This window comes from Fulmarus glacialis, unplaced genomic scaffold, assembly GCF_000690835.1.
Source record: "Fulmarus glacialis isolate BGI_N327 unplaced genomic scaffold, ASM69083v1 scaffold27625, whole genome shotgun sequence".
Taxonomy (NCBI): Eukaryota; Metazoa; Chordata; class Aves; order Procellariiformes; family Procellariidae; genus Fulmarus; species Fulmarus glacialis.
The window spans coordinates 1-15433 of NW_009214055.1; the positions used below are offsets into that span (position 1 = coordinate 1).

Here is a 15433-nt window from a genome sequence, read left to right on the forward strand (position 1 = left end):
AGTAAAAATATATATATATATAGAAATAGAATATAATTTTTTTTGTTGTTTTTAAAAAAAGACATTCAGTATCACATCAGCGGATTCTGATCAACTTCCCGTCCGTCTTCTGCAATAACCGCTGCTCGTTAAGGCAAAACGTCAGGTTGGCACCGTTACAACAGCTGAATCAAACTGGCTGAAGGCGAAGCAGAGCAGGCAGCGTGCTGGTGGCAGCGAGGCTGCTTCTCCCGCACGCTGACCGAGCCGTCCTCCATGCCGAAGTACACCACCTCTGCCATGTCGATGAAGAGTCCCGTCTCCACCACACCTGGGGAACAAGAGGTCATGCGCTGGTTAATGCCAGAGCCACCCCATTGCTTGAATCCTCTGCTCTGAACATGTTTTTGTTTATTAAAAGGCGCTAATGCCTCCATCAGAGGTTTGGAAAGAGGTGTCCAACCTGGGTGATGTTGCATCAGCCACACACGGAGCCTCCGGGAAGTCTTTTCCATGCGGCCACCCCCAGAAGAAACTCTCTCCAGAGACTGAGAAACAACTCCCAAAGCTCCCCCTGACGTTCACACCACCACAGCCACCACCGTTACACTAACACAATCACGAGTGTGGCATTTTCAGCCATCTGATGACCCACAGGAGCAAGAGGAAGCTATACGCAGCCACAGTCTTACTCACTTTGCCTTTAAATGCATCTAAAAACCTATCCTGTTAGAGAACACCTGGATAACACTTGTTCAAATGTTAAGACACAGCAGATCTGATGCTACCTCTGCAACTTGTAGCCCGTTTGCAAATGTACTTTTGGTCGCATTTAATTATAGGGTGCTGCTAACTTCACTGTGATCACTGAGACACAGCCAGAGGCCAGGAAGGTGGAAAGAAATGGAGGACAAGGTCTACCACAAGCACAAGGCGGCCACAGCCCTGCTATCACCACTGTACTCGGGCTTTAACAGTTCCGCTCATCCACTTTTGGGTAGGGAAGATGCTCTTCTCCCCTTAGCAAGCCCATTTCTGAGCAGCAAATGATGCAGAGACTATCTCCATACCAACAGGATGGAGCAGGTACCATCATTTACCCCTTCATCTCTTGACCAAAAGAGATAAAAGGAAGAAGTCCTTGCAGAAAGGCTGTTTTGTTTGCAAACAGCTTACCCAGCCATTGTTTCTCTCTTGCACAGAAACAGCTCTAATGATACAGACATTTGCACAGCCATGGACAGCAACTGCATTAGGATACAGAGCGCTGCACCAGGACAGCCCAGACCAGCTGTGGTTACCGGTTCATTTGGATCGGTCACTGGTTCATTCAGACTGCTCCTGCCGAAGGTCCGAACCTGCCATCTACTGCTGGCTGCGAGCAAGTGCCAGGTAAAATTATTCAGACCACAAAGACACTGGGACAAGCCAAGGCAGAGGTAGCCCCCTAGCAGTTTGCTCTGAGAGCAGGAAAAAAGAAAATGGGTATATTTTCAGTAAATCAGCCTTATATGGAGCACTGAGGGAAGCAAAGCCACCGAACAGAAGCAACTAGAAGTTACTGGCGATTCTTCACCCAACCTACACCCTCGGCCTCTGCCTGGCCTTGTGTTTTAAATCATGGTGCCAGGACAATATACTGCCACTTTGTGGGGACATCGAGGTTTCTGCAACAGGATCCCAGCCTGTTCCTGCATGCTGTGACAACGCACAGTCAGTGAAGACAGGTGTGCTATGGACTTCAGGGGCAGGCAGGTATCTGGGATAAACTCAAAGATAAAAGATACAACAATATGTATTCAAAAGCTGACCAGACTCAAGAGCAGACTTTGCCAAAATAACCAGACAGGACATCTAGATCTGGCTGAGCCAGCCTATCAGCTGCTTCACTGAAGTCCAGGCAGTGCCACTGCCCCTGGGCAGACCTGGACCATCCAGAAGCAGCTCTGGCCTGAGCAGCAGGTCTCATGCAAGGCAGGAGTCCTTGCAGAGAGGCTGTTTTGTTTGCAGTGTGATCGGCCACTGCTTCTCTCTTGCACAGCAATAGCTACAGCAACAGCTAGGATACGCTGCACCCTCACAGCAAGCTGAGCCCGTAGGACTACACAATGGTAATGGGATGCAGAGCTGTGAGCAGCTTCTGGAAAATACTGTAACACAGTGCAAGCTCTCCCTCCAGAGTCCACCAGTGTTTCCATTAAAAGCCCCTCTCTAAATGGAGAGTAAGAAAGAGCACAGGATTGGCGTGCCTAATGGAAAACAGTGTCCGAAGGCACCTGGCATCACCCCAGGTTTTCACCACCATTCGGGAATGCCACTTAGGTACAGTTGTACTAATTCAGCTGATGGATCTCTCAAGTAGAAAAAAATGTATGGACCCGTAAGAAGGCAGTAAACACACACACATTTCCTCCTATCTAGGGGAGAGCTCCCACGGTCAGGGTTATCTAGTACAGACCAAGACTTAGCCAGCTTTTGCTTTTTTTAAAATCACAGACATTACCTGGTATCATTTTTATAGCGGTGTTCACTTTACTCCATTCATGAACCTTGTCAAACTTCCAGTCCAGGATGAAGTTCCCATTGTCTGTCACCACGGGGCCCTGGGAATCAAACACATTTGTCAGCATTGAGAGCTCCTTGTCTACCGAGCACAGCCAGGGACTGTCACAGCCTCTCACCAGGAGCAGCCGTCCCCACTGCAACAGTTTAGAGAGAGTCATCATTCAAGTAAGTCATGGCAGCCCACAATAAGCCTGTAAGTAAAACCATCGCTCCAAGGCAACTGCTCATTCCTCATTCTCCTGCGTACAGATAATCATACAGAAGCTGGAAACAACGATGCGATTTCATCACTGCAACAAGGGATCCTTTCCACAAGAGTAAAGCTACATTAGTGTCCCAAAAAGGCTATCACAGGCAATTGAAGCCAAAATAAGACCCTCTGCCTCAGTGATAAGAGCATGCTGCCAGATGCCATGGGGACGTTTTGGAGTTGAAGAATTGCTGGACTTCAGCGTCCCAGACATGCCCAGCACTCTCTCAAGCCCAACAGAAGGAGCAATTGGGTCCTTTCAACAGAGCAGAGGCAGCTGGGGCTGCAGACACAGCATTTCAGCAGCGCTGAGCAGGGTGTGCAACCACACGTGCCAGGAGGGACCAGCATCCTCCGAGGACACGTCTCATGCTGGAGCAGCACTGATGTACATTGCCCAAGTGAGGCCGGTCTCAAGTTCACAGGGAACAACTGGTTTGCTCTTCTCAGGCACCCAATGCAGTCCCTACAGCCTCCTGGGATTAGACGCATTAAAACCAAGTATTCGGCTTTTGGGCGTTAACCCCAGCCGTTACTGCAGACAGCCCCCCTTTCCCCTTGCCGTGCGACGTGGGCTGGCGAAGCCCCACTGCCCAAGTTAGGATAGGACAGCGGCAGTGGAGACAAAGCAGCTTCAGTTTTAACTTAGCCTGGCCCTCTGTGGTACAGAGGAGCCTGGGATGGAGCATGAGCTGCCCCCCCAACTTGAGACCCTTCAGCAGCGCAGACTGCCCTCCAGCCCCCCAACATCCCCGCAGAGCAGCAGGTTAGACCCAGACTGGCAATCCCTCCTCTCCCTGCTCAGGGATGCTTGCTTTAGGTGACATAAGCCAGAGAGGCTTTCCATGAGCAGCCTGAACACTTAAACACACGGTTCATTAACCAAAGTATAATTAGGAGGAATTACACAAGATGCCACTCGCGGGAGTGAAAGCCCAGATTTAGTTAGAGGAAAAGCCAGACCTCTCGTCCTCTGTTTGCCCTCGTTCAGGTGGCTGCTCTGGGGAATCGGGGCTGGTCAGAGACACGTACCGCTTTGCTAACAGCCATCCGCAGCTCCGCAGCGCCTCCGAAGTTTTTGGTCAGGGCTCTGGTGACGGGGACGTAAGCCATGGGGATGACTTCGATAGGAATTCCCTTCTTCCATTGCTCCCCGAGGCTCTTTGATTTTTTCCTGAGGACACAGTTTGAGGTAGGATTAGCGTCAGACATTACATTGCTAACACCATCAACATTAACACATTACCTCTTGCACACCCCTCTGGCACAAGGCTCTGGAGGGAACAGTGGTTAGTTCACATGTGTACACGTGTAGGAAGAACCAGTTTAATGCACGATGCTCTATTCACTCATAAGCCCTGTTTTGACATGTTTTGGACAAGCGGGACATGAGTTGTTTTTTCTACAGCCCTGCGGCTGTATGTACAGAAGGGAAAATTTACTCCGTGCTGGCAATCACTGAGCTCAAAGAGCAGAGCAGCCATTTCTCCACAAGCTCTGCTGACTCCTAAGCAGGCTTGCTGAGTTGAAAATTAAGAAAAAAAGCTAAATTGAATTGCTGAAGCACTGGGAGTCAGGCTCATTTCCACCTATTCCTGCTCCCCTGACCCACTGGAAGAACACTAATGGCCTAACACAGAACCATCCGAATCCTCCCACGGGACAGAGAGGTATAATGAACAGTAATATTTTTACCTGTAATCAGCAATAACGATGAAGCATTTTGCATATCCTGCAACTATCTTCTCCTGCGTCAAGCAACCACTGCAAGCGGGGGGGGGGAAATATAAAAATCAGAAAACAGACTGCTCCTCAGTGTGCCTGATGGTCCTAAAATCCAGTCCCCTCCACCACGTTCTTGCCGGTTTTGGTGCTGCCGTTGCCCCACGCTAGAAAATCTTTCCCCTACCCCATCGCTTTATCCCCCTTGTCCCTTGCACACACTCTGTCAGGAGCCATCTCCCACTGCAGGTGCACGCACGGCCCTGCACAGGATCCCACCAGCCTCTCCAGCCCAGCCCTGGAGACATCTGCAGCCAGAAAAGGATGGTCAGAGGCCACTGCCACCAGCGCCACACACAGACAGACAGCAAGGCTCACCCGCCACCTTTGATAAGGTTGAGGTCAGAGTCTACTTCATCCGCTCCGTCGATGGCGACATCAAGCTGTAGGAAGAGGAGAAACTTGGGCTGGAAACCTCTCCCATGCAGCGTCAAGGTGCTGCTCTTGGCGCAGCTCAGGAGGGTGTCAGGTCCCAAGCAGCAGCCAGAAATGTCACTAAAGCTGGGACCACCTTGATGCCAGCCTGACCAGAGATGAGCATCTGATCAGCCACCCAAGGATACCAGCCCCAGCTAAACCACAGGCATGTAAGAGCAGGAGAAAGAAAAACCAAAACCAACTGCTGGCCTTCAAGGCACATCATTTCAGCCTCTAGTGTTTTTAGCTAAGGGGTGAGGGGCTCCTAGGGAAAATCTGGGTCACAACACTTCAGCAATGCCATATCCACATCTCAGGCCAGCAAGCCTCAGCCTGGAAGAGGTGTCAAACACTCGGAGGAAACACAACTCGGCAGCCTACTTGCCATCTAAAGGAACAAGCACTAAGCAAGACTAAGGCTTGGAGAAAAGAATAAACTAAGCTAGTTCTCGCTCATGTTCAGCAGCGTGGCTGCCTAAACTCTCGTCCTCAGGGGAGGACAAAGGAGCCTGATGCTTTATGAAGGACCAGGTTAGAGGAAGGTCGGGTGAGGTCTCACCTCCGCAGTCCCACTTACCTCTGGATGTCGGTCCAAGTCACTTAGCGTTAAGCCGTTCTGCAGGATCAGCTGACGGGCCTGTGCATCAAGAAGACAACAAACACCATTTACCAGCGGCAGGAAAGGAAAACAGACTCGTGGTGTCATTCCCCCGGCTGTGGCAAGGATGGAGTCTCCCTGGGAGAGCTCCACTGCTCCACCCTGAGCTGGTGGAGAGGCTGCAGCCACCAGCGGAAATGCAGGGCAAGGAGAAAACGATGCTTCCAGACCAGATTATTTTAATCAAAAGAAAACCCTGCTGCTGATTTGAACTAAAATGCTCAGATGGTGCAACAGGACTCCTGGGTCCAGGTCTCTCTGTACTAAATAGCAGGAGGCCCCATCAGCTTGGTGGGAATTACTTGTATCTAACCATTACAGCAGATATGGGATTTTTCAGTTGTGTGTTGTTTCACCTTGGACATCATTCTCCCTCGCACCCATCCAGCACCTCTGATTTCCTTCAGCTGAAAAATGGGAGCAAGAAAATGAAATATTTACACCACAGCAATGTGGGACTAACAATGAAAATATTTTTCATATTGGAAAGAAACAAAAAAAAGGCAAAAAAGAAAAGCACAACTCATGGAAAAAGTGTGGGAAGCCTCCTGAAACAGCTCTTTGGTGGCTCTGATCTACTTTCACCGAAGTGGCTGTGTATTTCCCTCTAGTGGCAATACAACACAGAGCACCCGGAGTTACCCTCCACTTGGTCCGGAGTTACCCTCCACTTGGTCGGTCAGTTTAAATGGAAGTTCAAGCTTAGAGAACCTTGAATTGGTTCAATTTTCTGTGTTACAAATCATCACCTGAGTGAGACTCCCTCCTTGCACGGACTCTGCTCATGTCTGAACTTCCTACCATGGTGTAGCTAGTCCAAGAAACTGCAGTGTGATAGCCTGGATCAACTTATTCCCCTGAATTTTACCCACTAACACTAACAAAGCGCATCAGTCGCATGTATTGGCATCCCAGAAAAATTAAGAAGAACTAGCAGGTGGTACTCCTGGCAATGAGATGTGATCTGAATCATTTATCATGGCATTTCATAGCATGCAGTTTTGACACCCATGGGCTGTGGGCTCTTGATCTGTGCACTAGGATTGCCCTAAGGACTCACAAAATTAAAAGAATAAAAATCAGTGGGTTTACATTCATTACATGGTGTCCATGTAAAGAGGTATCAGGGATCTGGGAATTAAAAGCATTGAAAAACACTGTGCTGCACATGCAGGCCAGATCCTGAACAGTGATCAGAGTCAGCAGTGTGGAAACGAGGTGGCTCTCTTCAGGCTCTCTGCTTGCAAGGCAATGGGAGCAGACCAGCAGACACAACTGGGGGAAAAGCAGCAGTAACTGCGCAGCACTTGCCAAGAACGGTCTCGCTCTGTGCTCTTGGCACATGTCCAGGTGAAAAGAAGAAACAATGCAAAAGCCAAGGGACAGATACTTACCCCGGCTCTAGCTTTACTGATGATGATGGAATAACCCAACCTGACAACAGGGAAGGGAGGAGAATAAAAGCCCACTGAAACCAATTCTTCCTTGCCAGTGACCTCAGGCAGCCATTTACACCTGTACGTAGTGAAAATAAGATGCTGTTTTGCTGACCTGGGAATGCTTCACTCTGAATTGGTTGAGGTCTTAGAGGCTGCAAAAGATACGAGGCAGCCCCATGTCTGGGGGATTTTGGCTCCTGCGGATGTACGATCTCTCTCTTCCCTTTAACAGCAACCTTTTTGTTTTACTGGTAGGAAACTTAGAGAGTTACACAAACTATCCCAACATTTCAAGGCAGGGCAGGCTCCAGCCCACGTTCACTACGAGAGCTTTATCAATATTTTCTGTAAGACCTAATGACTTGACTCAGAGCACTTTTCCTAGGTTCAAATGGGACATGGTATCTCAGGATGGGGATCATTTTAGACAGATCAAAACAGATCAAAACCAGACTATCACCACAGTCTATATATGCAACAGAATTACTGATATAGGTTAAAAAAGAAAAAAAACTAGTTTTCACTTTTTGCCCTTTGCAGTAGCTTGTATTATATCCCAGGTGGCCACTGGTTGTTTGCAACAGCTGGGAAAAGAGAGACTCCCATCTCCCCACACTCACACTTAAAGAACATCTGCAGGGTAAGAGGATGTTAAGTTTTCATAAGATTTTAGGAAAATTCAGGCTGATCTCTATCCAACCTCCAGCTCGAAGCAGGGTCAGCTACCAGGTTGGTCAGGGCTTTACCCACTCATGTCTTGAAAACCTTGAAGGACGGACTCTGCACAGCCTGCCTCATGGCTTGATTGTCCTCACGGTGAAAAAGCTGTGGATCCCGAGGTCCACACCAGGACCGAGGAAAGGACACGTGCCCAATTCCCAGACCAGGGCATTGCCACCCAGCCTTGAAAACCCTGCAGGTGGTCTTGGTCCCCACAAACTGGTGATGTCACCTCTCCCTGCCCGAAGGGGACAAGGTGACAGCTGCTCCTCTGCAGCACATTCCCACCTTAGGGAGTAGCGGTTGAGAGACCAAAGCCATTTGCCTGAAAGCATGAAGGCAGCTCAGAGGCCTCCTCAGCAGCTCTGCGTTTCACCACGAAGCCACGTTCTCCCTCTCCCTGCAAACCTCTCAAAGTTAGCTTAGTATGAATCAATCCCTGCAAAAGTTGCACAGCAGAGGAAAGATTAAGCTGATTTCTCTTCTGCAATTTCTTATAAAAGCCAGTTGATGCATTTCAAGTTCCTCCTGAAAACACATGAGCTTGCTATTATTGCTTGCAGTGTGATTTTTACAGCTTTCAGGGCTTTATACAGAATTAAAGGAGACAAGCGTCTCCAGTGAGTTTTGTGTTATGAGTCTGGTTCGGTACTAAACAGCATTTTTCTGTAAGCAGGATCCAGATCAAGGCACGCACCAACACCGACATAACCAGCGTCACCACACTGGTTCAAAACACGCCTCCTAGCACTACGGCACACCCAGGTCAGGGTAACACAGCACCATCACCACCGGCTTCATGAGGCCCATCTGCAGGCTGCATCACGGCTGCTTTCACTGGTGCTTTCGGTTAACTCACGCTGCAGTAAGCCAGTCCAGAGAGCGGTGTGGTTGCCTCCCACAGCCAAAGGGAAGATCCCCTGTGTGAGTGTTTGGACTAGCAGAAAGCAAAGGAGAGAAGCACTTACCTGGAAAGACGTAGGGATGCAGACAATCGTCAGGTTCTCCTGTTTAACCCTCTCAGCTGTAGGAAAAAAAGCAGAAGCCTCGGTTTGTTCATTGCAGAAGGAAAAAAACACACCAACTTTCACTTTAAGAAATCTCCGTTCAGAGCAGCGCCTTTGAATCACTGCAATTACTTGCTTGGCTTGCAAATAAGTCAGTCAGGCTCAAAACGCAAACAGGTGCCACCCTGCATAGGGTAAGGCTGAGTTTCTACAGTCAGAGATGTTTAAACACCCACCCTGGCTCAGCCCAGGACACCACGAGCCATTAACCTTTGTGTCTCCAGCAGCAGAGGAGCCTTGTCAGCAAATCATCACCTGGGAAATTAGCCCCACTCCCCTCTCTCACTCCATTAGACAGGTTTTGCCGCACTCCTTGTAAACAGAAAGCTTCAGCAGCTGTCTGAAAGGTTTTCTGGCTCGTTGCCTTGGGGACATCACATTCATTTATTATAAAACATTTAAATATATGGCAGGGAAAGGACTAATAAAATACAGTATTCCATTAAACGGAAGGAAATATTTCCTCCCCCAGGTTAACCTCAAACGACTAAAATCTATTACTAACACATCATTATGGACAAAATGTTATTTTAGTAATTACAATACTTAGGCATAAGCCAAAAGTCTGAGAGTCAGCAACAGCTTTTGCACCAGAGCACACGGGCTACATGCTTCAAGGTAACACGGCTGCTGGAAGGACTGAATATGCACTACATGAGGCTGTATGTTGTTACAACCCTCATCCCAGTGCTAACGCATTCATAGACATGAAAAGTCAGAATTTGCAGCCTGGAACAGGCACTCCACTTTAAATACTATACCCATTTATTTAGGGACTGATTCTGTGTTAGAGCCGGGAGTGGTTGCAATACTGAGACAAACCCAGAAAGCTGAACCGACCAGCCAAATAAGTGTATTACACACGCAGCATGTGGTGAGGTGGGTGCCAAGGGGCAGGCACAGCACCATCTCTGCTGTTTCCCTGCAAAGCGAAGCACTGCACTGTGCTCAGACCTCAGCCCCGCTCGCCCGTGGTGGGCTGGGGACAGCTCTGCCCAAGGGAGCTGGGGGTCACAAGGGGACTTCCCAGCCACGCAGAGCCACCCAGGTGGGACACACTGAACTCTGCTTCCCAACGGCAGTACCCCTCGGTGTCCGAGCAAGCCCCGCATGAACAACAGGGCTGATGATGTACTCCAGACCCGTCACGCACGGCTGCTCTGTTTTGCATCCAAGGATAGCGAAGCAGGACGAGGTACAGCACCTCCACAAGCAGATCTGCCCTAGGGCTGAGAGTGCCCTGCGAAGGAAACTTTAAACCTCTGCACCCTCTCTAATGAGGCGTGAGGATAATTACCCTCACATTCACTTTGCAAAAATGCATTTGCCTCACATTTTGCTGAAATTTTCTGAATCACACCTTGAGCAAACTTGCACCTGGGGCAAGCAGATAAACCTAGCTGTAGGGTATTAAAAAAAATGCAGCAGGATTTTGTTCCTCATTTTCATTACACCTCAGCAGGACCCTCAATGTTGAATAACGTGGATGTGAGCAGGCAGCGTCAGCCACATACAAATGGGTTAACGCAAGCAGAGCAGCTGCATGGCCCAAAGCCACAAAGCAACTTAGGACGGGGCAGAGCTGGAAGGAAATGGAGGGGTTTAGCTCCAGTTTGTAGTGGGGGCCAGTAAAGCACTTTGCCTGGCTGTATGGGGAGAACAAGTAGCAAATCATTACCTCCTCAGGACTCTCTATGTAATAAATTTGGAGCACAGAACCGAGTTTTAACCTTCAGCTTCAAGGAGGACACGGCAGTTGGTGAACAGACCCGACGCGTAGCTCTAAGTCAGCATCCAGACAATTTAGCCTGTTTTTCAAGTAGTTGGGGCAGCCAGACAAGGGGACTTTCTGCGGTGGGAGGGACACGAAGGGGAGCGTCCTACCTAGTCGATGCACTGCATGGACAATTGTAGAACCGCTTCCGATCCCAAGAACTTGATTGTTCTGCAAATCAAAGAGAGACAGAGGAGAGCTGTTACTGGGGGCCCTGCACAAGGACTTTTCTGCTTTTCCCGGTAGACTGGACATTATAAACACATGCAAGAGCACCTTGCCCAGAGATGCACGCTGACACACAACGTCTTAGCATGCTGCAGGCAAGGAAGGGAACACACTGCGCCAGTGAGGGCACGACCACTGCCTGCGGCCAAGGGATTTTAAGCAACTCGCCCTCACCTTAGAGGACATGTGCTTGCTAAATACCACTCCGGTCTGACTCTCAGGGTGTTCAATGCACACTCACTGCTGGTTGCTGGCACTCCATGCACCCTTTCCTGCCGGAAAGCTGGGAGTTTCAGACAATACCACAAAGGAAGAAGTTGAAACAACCTCAAGATAACATCTCCCAAGGAAGCCGCACAGTAAAAGCATGGGTTTGCTGCCAACGGTATTGTTAGTAAACAGTAGAGGCACCAGCGGCCAAAGCAAAGAGCACAGCAGCCGTTCCTAGAGTATAATAAAAACCGCTCTCCAAAACAGAGTATATAACTGTCTATATGAGAGTCCAGCAACACATTTGAAAGATGGGAGAGCCTGCCAGCATATGCTGAAGATCACGTTTTAACCACAGCTCAGCCCTGGCCTTTCTCTGCTTACTGTCTGGTTTAAGAAGGACCACTACTGTCTCATCAGTAATACAGACACACTTCTAAAAGGTGCTGCAGGCTGAGGGTGGATGGGTGCAATTGTCCTCTGCAAGAGGATGCTCTGTATGTAAATCTCTGTTATTATCAGCTCAATCTCCCACCCACTGAGAGCTACCTGCAGCCTCTTGCACACTTCCAATTTTCAATGTCCTTCCCCTTCTTTGGCTGGGATCCAAAGCTTAAATCGACTTAAGAAGGCCCAATATCACTACAGAGACTTCGGATGAGAAAGACTTGAACCCAGCCAGAGATGCAGGCACAGAGCTGTTGTGCATTATCTCTTGGACATTAGAGAGGTCTGGAGCTCTTTCTCCATGTGCAGCAAATCCAGAGTTCAGCAGTTGTGGAAAAAGCCACACCTGCAGCATTTCAACCCACTGAAATCGTTTGGCACATAAGCTTGCCTGGAAAGGTGGAGCTCAAGGCAGGTCACGCGCCCCTAGGATTAATGATTTCCCTTGCTTCTGCAAGTTAAAAGCTTAAAAAACCAAAAGTTCTCCAAAACCCAGCACACAACCAGAGACCCGGCTTATACTTCAGCCCTCACTAATCACCATGACTTTGCAAAAGACAGGGAAAGCAACAGATTGCAGCTGCACGCCTGCAACGTTGCCAGCAGAAACTAAATAGCTCCCGAGGTTTCTCGGTTTCACCTGCCCGACAGGCAGAGCCAAGCGCAGCCAGCCAAGGAAGGGGCAAGCGAAGCTGCACAGAGGCTGGCAGGACACAGGCAGTACCGGTGTTCCCAAGAGACTTGTTTCGACCTGGGAAGAGGCATTTTCTTCTCTTTGCCCTTATTTCTAGAGGGTGGGACAGCTTCTTGGAGCAGCTGGATGCCCTAAAGGGATGGGGAAAGCCTCAGCATCAGCCACACCATTGTAATGAAGTGGGAAGCACTCATAAGGGTCCCACCCCATCATCGCTGGCTGGCGATAACCTTAAAGGCATTTATCAGTGAGGAGGGGTGAAGCACCCTCCCTCAGGCAGTGGCAAGACCTTGGGCTAAGTGGGTTTTCCAGAAAAACAGTCTAAACTGGTGGTGTCACAACCCCTGCCTTACTGCGCTCTTACCTCTCCCTCCTCAGCTCCAACCCCAGCCAGAACAGGGGCAAAACCAGCCAAAAAACATCCACTTTTAAATACAGGGGCAGGGCAAATGCTGGCGAGAAGCAGAGCACAAGGTCAGTGTGCAAGGGGCAGGTCCAGCTCACGGCACCAAGGAGCAGCACCCCATGCAAAAAAAAACCATTTCAGGTTGTTTACTAAAACTCCAGCAAACAAAACCAAGGCACTGAGCCACAGCACAGCCAAGGACCCACATATGGACTCGACGAGTGGAGTCAGCAGCGACTACAGCATTTTCTCAGCTAATGCAAGGGCCTAGAGACGCTGCCCAACATTACAGATGCTGACAAGGCAAGGCACATCGAGTGGGTACCAGCAGCACCACATGGCCTGGCCGGTCCAACATAAGTTTCCAAGACTAGGATTGGGCAAAGAGCAGGAGATAAATACAGTGCAAAGCCCAAAGTTTCCTCTTATTAATCCTCAGCCCTCTGGGGCAGCAGGACCTACGGCTCCTGCCCATCTTCTCCTTTCTAACAGAGATGCTAACAGGGCCTGCCTTCAGAGGTGGTCTATAAACGCAAAGCCAGCTCTCCCCAAGCAGCTTATGGCTCTAAAGCCCCGAGCCGCGTGCCAGCCCCGCTCCTCCAAGCCGTCATGGCACCACAGCCCACAGCTTTTGAGGTTGGTCATCTCAGTGTCCACTCCAGTACTGGGGAACTCTGCTCCTACAGCTGCCCGGGGACAAGTGCTGTGGGTAAACACACCAATCTGGCTTTAATTAAAAAAAAAAAAAAAAAAAAAAGAGAGGAAAAAAGTTCTCCTCTCCTAATCCCCCCACCCACCCCCAGGTTTACATCTGCTATAGGCTGCATGAGGAGCTGCTGTGCTGGCACAGATAGGGGTGGGTGTGAAGGACGATGGCAAGCGAGGAGCCTGATCTAGTACCAGTACCAAGCCCCCAGTGCCACAGATTTACGGCACAGTTAAGCAGAAGAGATCTGTCCAGCAAAACCGAACCCTGAAGTCAGTGGCATCTCCCACAGGTCCCTACCATGCAAGGGAGGGAGTCTGCAGCTTTGCTTTCGGCGATTATGTTACTCCCTCCGTTACAGCAATAGCTCCAACAGCCAAACACAAAACTATCTGTTACAAACAGCAGCTGTGCCTTCCCAGTGCAAGCTGAAGGAGAAACAGGTTTTCTCTGACAGCTGAGACCATCTAACTCCTTAGCGGTGACTCTAACCTGCTTCTCCATCATTGCTTCAGGCCAACTTGCACAGCAAGCATTGAAATATTACCCCGGCCGCTGTGTACTTTACTCAATTAGCCTCGCTAGCCAGGCCCTGAACTTTAATCAGCTGGGACATGGCCAGAAACATGATCCTCAGTTTGCTTGACCATAAACCAACACAAAGGCCTTCTATTTCACTAGGAAAAGTCCAAAATTAAGAGTCACATTTTAGCCCAAATCAAAGGCGCACCCAGCTCGTGACAACCCACAGCAGCAGTTGTGCCTCGGCTCCACACCTTGCGACATGAAGTCCTTCCTCCTGCAACCCCTCAATGCGCAACTTCGGGGCTTGCTTTGGGTAAGAAATGGGGGTTTTATGCAACTGCCAGTCCATCCCCCAGGCTCCCCTACCCCACAGACTGTTTTGAGCGCGTTGGCCTGGCAGAGGGGTAGGTCTCAGATAGCATGTGGCTGCACTCTGTGCAGGCAGGTACAGACTGCTCAGAGGAAGGAGAGGCTGCAAAACAAGTGACATGGAACATCAGGGAAGCCATCAGCAACTGAACCTCAAAACGCCAACCCAGCAGGGGGAAGTGGGAAGGAAAAGGGAATTTTTTTCCCCCCTGACTGCTAACATCTACCTCTTCGGCAGTGAGACTACGCCCATTTCATCACTGCAGTTGCAAAAGGGCTTGCACAGCAAACATTGTGATAAACCACTGCGTGACTTTAACCGTTGATCTTCCAACCGTTCACTATCAGGTTGTGCCAAACGTCAAGCAGCTCCAGTCCTATTTGACCTTCAAAGGGTTGATTAAAGCCCTTTGCTGTGTTTCCCTCCCTGCAGAGGACAGGACATGACCCCCTGGTTAGGGGCTGTTGCTCCTCACTTGGGTGCTCAGAAATAGGGTGCAGCAGCAGAGCACTCCAGACTTGGACAAAGAAGCAGGACACGGCGTTAGCCTGAACTCCCACCACAGCCCAGCTTGCAGGAGGGTGCATGGTTTAAGTTTAGAGGTGCAAGACGTTACTCCAGACTCGGGGTGCACCGTGCTGAGCCAGGCAAGGCACGGAGCCGCTGCCTGGGAAGCGTGCGCTGTGCAAGCACAGAGACTGGAGGAGAAAATTATTTTCCTCCCTTCTCTCCAGGCTAAAAGAGCGCAGTCCGAGGAGGAAGAGGCTCGTCAGAGCCCGTCTGTGCACCCCAGGGTCCTTCCTCCGGAACTGTCCGTGCTTTGGAGGGAGCAAGGGGTCCGTGCACCCCACAACCCATCCGTGTACCCCGGGGCCACTCTGTGCACTGGAAGGGTCCGTGCAACCCGAAGCCCATCCGTGCACTGGGAGGCTCCGTGCACCCCATGGCCACTCCATGTAGTGGGGGGACCCACGCACCCCGAAGCCCATTCCTGCACCTCAGGGCTACTATGTGCACTGGGGGGTCCCTGCACCCCGGAGCTGCTCCCTGCACCCCGTGGCCATTCCGTGTGTAGGGGGGCTCCGTGCACCCCGGGGCTGTTCCATGCTCCGGAGGGGTCTGTGCAGCCCGGAGCCCATCCGAGCACTGGGAGGCTCCCTGCACCCCATGGCCACTCCGTGTATTGGGGGGGTCCC

At 50.3% G+C, this 15433-nt stretch overlaps 1 protein-coding gene across 1 annotated transcript; it reads right to left on the bottom strand.

The window, feature by feature from the left end:
• RPIA (ribose 5-phosphate isomerase A) lies at positions 1-11018 on the bottom strand (the record flags this gene model as incomplete). The annotated part of the gene is given in 10 exon segments (XM_009578431.1): positions 1-310; positions 2483-2582; positions 3827-3968; positions 4490-4558; positions 4895-4959; positions 5571-5630; positions 8779-8834; positions 10762-10929; positions 10932-10956; positions 10959-11018. Coding segments are annotated over 10 exon segments (900 nt in total), but the record flags the coding sequence as incomplete, so codon positions are not given.
• Positions 11019-15433: the final 4415 nt, after the last annotated feature.